The sequence below is a fragment of the Aulonocara stuartgranti genome (assembly GCF_965226115.1).
Source record: "Aulonocara stuartgranti genome assembly, chromosome: 4".
Classification (NCBI taxonomy): Eukaryota; Metazoa; Chordata; class Actinopteri; order Cichliformes; family Cichlidae; genus Aulonocara; species Aulonocara stuartgranti.
The window spans coordinates 1,093,566-1,100,000 of NC_138942.1; the positions used below are offsets into that span (position 1 = coordinate 1,093,566).

General features: G+C 50.6%; 1 protein-coding gene across 2 annotated transcripts in view; it reads left to right on the forward strand.

Annotated features, from left to right (window-relative positions):
• The window catches only part of rapgefl1 (Rap guanine nucleotide exchange factor (GEF)-like 1), a 36,798-nt gene that overhangs the window by 21,497 nt on the left and 8,866 nt on the right, over positions 1 to 6,435 (forward strand). For both annotated transcript variants that reach the window (XR_014276479.1, XM_082530630.1), the window contains exons 7-14: positions 409 to 576; positions 713 to 810; positions 1,051 to 1,173; positions 1,276 to 1,454; positions 1,605 to 1,695; positions 2,134 to 2,184; positions 2,265 to 2,352; positions 3,463 to 3,527. Coding sequence is in view for 1 of the 2 variants with exons in the window: in XM_082530630.1 (XP_082386756.1) it covers positions 409 to 576; positions 713 to 810; positions 1,051 to 1,173; positions 1,276 to 1,454; positions 1,605 to 1,695; positions 2,134 to 2,184; positions 2,265 to 2,352; positions 3,463 to 3,527 (863 nt within the window). In the remaining variant the exon portion in view is untranslated. The remainder of the gene's footprint in view (positions 1 to 408; positions 577 to 712; positions 811 to 1,050; positions 1,174 to 1,275; positions 1,455 to 1,604; positions 1,696 to 2,133; positions 2,185 to 2,264; positions 2,353 to 3,462; positions 3,528 to 6,435) is intronic.

A 6,435-nucleotide genomic window follows, 5' to 3' on the forward strand; every position in this document is an offset into this window, starting at 1 on the left:
CGTGTTTACTTTTGACTTTACACCAGTTTTTCGTGTGAGACCTGTGTCATGGAAAACAGACTAAGCTGATCAGCTGATCAGGACTGAGAGAGATGCTTAAAATGTTCAGAGAAGAGAGAAAGCTGCTGGATGCAGCCATGGAGCTCCTACATGCAGCTGGACGCCACAGAATGACGGAGCGATGTACAGCCGGGAGTCAGGGTGACCTCTGTTCAGTTTCTCTGCTTAGTTTGTTCTTATAGTTCTAACTGTGTTCAGAGCGTCGACAGACGTGCTTGGAAACACATGTATGAGTAACCACATTTTGAGTGGCAGTTACTATAGTAACGACAAGCCATGATGTCACGTGACTGCAGCCATCTTTGATGCTGCGCTCTCAGAGGACTCACTGAGTGTGTGTGTGTTCAGTCTTCTGCAGGGTGTACACTCCGGATCATTCCTACGTCACCATCAGGAGCCGTCTGTCCTGCCGGGTTGGAGAGATTCTGGCTCTGGTCAAAGAGAAGCTGCAGTACAGCGAAGACCAGCCAGTCCTGCCGGGAAACCTCATACTGGTGGCCGTGACGTCAGCCGGAGGTCTACACGCGCACACACACACACACGCGCACACACGCACACACACACACACACACACGCACACACACGCACGCACACACACACACACACACACAGCTCTGTCTGTGTGTTATTAACGGCTGTGTTGTGTGTTCAGAGAAAGCCGTGTTTCGTCCCAGCGACGAGGCCGTCTTCACCACGCTGGGAGTCAACACTCACCTGTTCGCCTGCGAACCCTCCGAACTCGACTCGCTGGTGAGGATCTGATTGGTTCATGGCTGTCATTGAAACAAAGGTTACCCAAACATGCACACGTGCACCTGATTCCTGTGCATCCAGCTGCACACGAGGACCTTTCTGCAGAGCTTTAACTTTGCTGCTATCACCTGATGTCTAACCGACCAATCAGGACGCAGTAGCAGCTTGCTGGGGCAAGTCTCACTCCCTCTCTCACATCTTCTGGGATTCTGATGAGATAATTTCCTGTTTCCTCAGCTTCCTCTTCCTGAGGAGATCCACTGGACGCCGGGCGACAGTAAACTCCACGACATGTCGGCAGAGGAGGTGGCCAATCAGCTGGTGGTGTTCGACTGGGAGCTCTTCAGCTGCGTGCACGAGGTCTGAGTGCGCCGCAGGATTTGAAGGCTGTTCTGTCTCAGTGACGCAGCTTCAGCTCACAAACGAACAAACGCACGTCTTCTTCGTTGGTGTCTCCTGCAGGTGGAGTTTGTGTGTTACGTGTTTCACGGAGAGCAGTCGTGCTGGCGCCCCCTGAACCTGGAGCTGGTACTGCAGCGGTGCAGCGAGGTGCAGCACTGGGTCGCCACGGAGATCCTGCAGTGTCAGTCGCTGCCGAAGAGGATCCAGCTGCTCCGCAAGTTCATCAAGATCGCAGCGCTGTGAGTCCACCACGAACACGCCGTGCACACGCACAAAACTGAGTTAATGAGGGGACTCAGGAGAGGAGCTGCGCCCCTCTGAGATCATGAGGCAGTCCGCTTCTTCTTCTGTGGTAGGTTTAAAGATGAGCGTCTTCTTCTGTGTTTCAGCTGTAAGCAGCAGCAGGACCTGCTGTCCTTCCTCGCCGTGGTTCTGGGTCTGGACAACCCGGCCGTCAGCAGGCTGAGGCTCACCTGGGAGGTAGGACGCCGTGTGTTCTCCAGCAGAGGCGTTAGAGCTGTGCAGACCTGAACCGGAGGTTACCACGGTGACCCTGTGGTAACCTCCGGTTGCTTTGGTAACATGTTTCCAGAGCGGCTGGCGAGTGGTTGCTGGGGGTTCTTTGCTGCAACAAAAGCCCCCGTGCAGGTTGCTGCTGTTGCCTGTGCTTTGCACGACGGACTCCAACTTTTCTGCAACTGTTTTCGAAGCGGTGGAAAAGTTGTACCTTCCCACTACAACCAGCAACTTTCACTTCCGGTCAGCACTCATTAGGAAACTTTGCAGCGCAGTGCCTTCTGCCTGACCGACTCCCTGCCGTTTGTCCGTATTTCACCCGTCGCGCTGACCGTGTGAAGCACTGATAAATGTGTGTCCATGTGTCCGTCAGTGTCTCACTGCTGTCCTCTCCGTGTGCAGGGTCTGCCGGGGAAGTTCAGGAAGCAGTTTCAGCAGTTTGAAAGCATCGCGGTGAGTCACACGTTTTTATCTCTAATGCTTTCTGACCCGAGTTAGAACGATGACGCTCTGACCGTCACGCTGTCCCACAGGACCCGTCCAGGAACCACAAGTCCTACAGAGACCTGATCACCAGCCTGAGGCCTCCGCTGATCCCCTTCACTCCTCTGCTGCTCAAAGGTGAGCCTGCACGCTGACATCAGCACATTACCAGGCGTGACAGCGGCGTCTGCGGTGCTTCAGTAACGCTGAGGTAACTACTGATGAATCACTACAGGTTTGACTGCAGGATTTAGCTGAATCTATGAAACTGAGGAAAGCTGAAAATCAGGAAGTCAAACCTTCTGGAAGTCTTCCAGTATTCCAGTTCTCAGACTCAGCGCGGACTCCGAGAGATAAAAAGCATTTTTAATGGAAGTGCAGAAACCCCGGAGACGATTTTCTTCTTTAGTGTTCAGGACGTTTGGTTTGTTTCCCTCTGCTGATGAAACCCGCTGCAGCTTTCTCCTGGAATCAGCAGCACGAGGTAAACACACCCAGGTCCACCAGTTCACTCATCGATCATCCATAAATCGCTCTGATTGGTCTTCTGAGACTCGCACGCCTCCAGCTGTGGACCACAGCGGCTAGCTGCACCTCGCTAATTAGCACCTTTGGCTAATCAGCCCTGTGCTGCTGTTAACCTGCCACACACACACACACACACACACACACACACACACACACACACACACACAGCATGCCTCTCACTGTGTGTGTGTGTGTGTGTGTGTGTGTGTGTGTGTGTGTGTGTGTGTGTGTGTGTTTTAAGAAGTAAAAAAGTTAAACGAGATGAAAGACAGAAAAACTGGAGCGAGGAACCTCGCTCCAGTTTTTCTCAGAACCAACGAAGAAGAGGACTCTTTGAAGTGTCTGAACCTGTGTGTGTGCTGCCTTTAGCTCTCTGTCTCCATGGTAACAGAACCATAGAGATGGAAGTGAAGAGTTAAAATCAGGAATCTGGGATTACAGCTGATACTTTTCCCTCGGCGCCCCCCTGTGGTGATGACAGCGCTGCACATTAACACGTGATCGATCGCTGTCCCGGTTTCTTTGTTTTGGTCGTTTGTTCTTTCATTTTTGTATCTTCCGTTTTATGTTATTTGTTTTGTTTTTCTCTCCTTTGTTAATATGTTGCTTTAAAAACACGTCTCACTGACTGCAGTTCGTTTGATCGTTGTGCGCATCACTGATTCTGTGTGTTTGTGTCCTCGACTCATCGCCGGCTGACGTCTCGTTTTTTCCTGCCAGACTTGACGTTTCTTCACGAGAGCTGCAAAACGTTTCACGGTGAACTCGTCAACTTTGAGAAGATGGTGAGTGGCGTCACGCTCGCACCTGAAAACCAGCTCAGAGTTTAAATGATGTGATTCAGACACTTTGGGTCGCGGGACGTACTAAACGTACTAAAATGAAATGTTTTTGAAGATAAATACGAGTAAAAACAGACGAATATTTTTCCAGAATAAATAAACTGAAACTTTTTAAGATTTTGGTCCAGTCAAAATTAGAGAAGTTAGAAACATGAATGTGCTGCAAAGAACAACTAAATACAATTTGTGTCCTTTTCAGCAGAAGTTAAAATAACAACAAATGAAAACACTGAGTTTTCTTCTGCTTTGGCAACAAGTTCGTTGGTTTGGTGTGAGCTCGTGCGTCGTGCAGATGGTCAGGATGGACCGCAGGTGTTCATCTGTGAGACGACTCCTGTGTTCAGCTTCTCACAGATATGTGCTACCAAACAGGCACCAGGTTCGAGCCGCATGTAGACGGCGCTGCGGCTTCAGGAATGGGGCGAACAAACCGAGCGCCCCGTCACACTGCAGCTGCACGGGTGCAGTTTCCATGTCAACGAGGCGCGAAGCAGCTCCAAATTCTCTTTTTGTGCTTCAAGGTGACCAAAGCGCCGTGCGAACTCACCACAGTGCGCATCTGGGAACAAGGTTGAGCCGACTTGGTTCAACATTACTTGGCTACAGGATATGATGGCGGTTATGGTCATGATGTAGTTGTCCTCCTGCATCCTGACAATCAGCCTGATTTCACCTCAGTAAGTCACATGATAGGGTGGGGCAGCAACAGGTTCACCTGAAACTTTGGCTGATTGTGACCCACACCTCTTTCCACACCTTGGCTCATGTGATTAGGTTCAACAGTGGGCCCATGACCCTCTTGGGGACTCTCCACCTGTTGCTCTTAGAACTGAAGAAGCTTCTCGGATGAAACTTTTTCAAGGAAACATAAAGAAGTCCTGACACTTTTCTTTTTTTTTTCAAGGTTCAAGGTTCTTTATTTGTCACATGCATAGTTATACAAGTATAACACACAGTGAAATGTAGCCTGACACGCTCCTCGACATGTGCAAAAAAATTGGGGGGGGGGGGGGCTGTAGAGGAAGAACATTATATATATATATATATATATATATATATATATATATATATATACATACATACATACAGTTGTCAGCCACCTCCTGTACATGGATGACATCAAGCTGTATGCCAAGAGTGAACGAGACATCGATTCACTGATCCACACTACCAGGCTATACAGCAATGACATTGGAATGTCGTTCGGACTGGAGAAGTGTAGTCGGATGGTAACAAAGAGAGGGAAGGTAGTCAGAACTGAGGGGATTGAACTACCAGAAGGCAACATTGCAGACATAGAGGACAGTTACAAGTACCTGGGGATCCCGCAGGCAAATGGGAACCATGAAGAGGCCGCTAGAAAAGCTGCAACCACCAAGTACCTGCAGAGGGTCAGGCAAGTCCTGAGGAGTCAGCTGAATGGTAAGAACAAGATCCGGGCCATCAACACGTACGCCCTGCCCGTGATCAGGTACCCTGCTGGGGTAATAGGCTGGCCAAAGGAGGAGATAGAAGCCACTGACATAAAGACAAGAAAGCTCCTTACCATGCATGGAGGGTTTCACCCCAAGTCCAGCACCCTGAGGCTGTACGCTAAGCGGAAGGAAGGGGGCCGGGGACTGGTGAGTGTCAGCACCACAGTCCAGGATGAGACAAGGAACATCCAAGAATACTTTGGGAAGATGGCCCCAACTGACCGAGTGCTCAGTGAATACCTCAGGCAGCAGAAACCCAAGAAAGAGGAGGGAGACGAGGAACCATCATGGAAGGACAGGCCCCTGCACGGTATGTACCACCGGCAGATAGAGGAGGTGGCTGATATCCAGAAATCCTACCAGTGGCTGGACAAAGCTGGACTGAAAGACAGCACAGAGGCACTAATCATGGCAGCACAAGAACAAGCTCTGAGCACAAGATCCATAGAGGCTGGGGTCTATCACACCAGGCAAGACCCCAGGCTGTGTAAAGATGCCCCAGAGACAATCCAGCACATAACAGCAGGGTGCAAGATGCTAGCAGGCAGGGCATACATGGAACGCCATAACCAAGTGGCCGGCATAGTGTACAGGAACATCTGTGCCGAGTATAACCTGGAAGTCCCGAGGTCAAAATGGGAGATGCCCCCAAGGGTGGTGGAGAATGACCGAGCTAAGATCCTGTGGGACTTCCAGATACAGACGTGTCTGGAAGAGTCCTGTCTCAGTCAGTTATAGATGATGTGAGAGGGCGGGTGTGTGTGTTTAGGGCACGGATGGCTTGGGGATAGAAGCTCCTCTTGAGTCTCTCTGTCCTTGCCCGGAAGATGCGGAACCTTCTACCAGATTGCAGAAGTTGGAACAGTTTGTTGCACAGCTGTTCCCAAACCACGATGTCATGTTCTGTGTGAGGATGCTCTCCACAGCGCCTGTATAGAAAATCCTGAGGATCTTTGGAGAGACCCTGAACTTCCTCAGTTGTCGTAGGTGATACAGGCGCTGCCTAGCCTTTTTGGTCTGGACCTGAATGTGGGCAGCCCATGTCAGGTCTGAGGAGATGTGGACACCAAGATACTTGAAGGACTGCACCCTCTCCACTGGAGCTCCATTGATGATAATGGGCTTGTAGTCTCTGTGCTGACTCCTTCTGAAGTCCACCACCAGCTCCTTGGTCTTGCTGACGTTCAGCTGGAGGTGGTTGTCCTGGCACCACGATGCCAGATTCTTCACTTCATCCATGTAGGCCGCCTCATCGTTGTTGGAGATGGCACCCAACACCACTGTGTCGTCAGCAAACTTCACAATGGTGTTGGAGCCATGGGTGGCCACACAGTCTGAAGTGTAGAGGGAGTAGAGCAGTGGCGAGAGGACACATC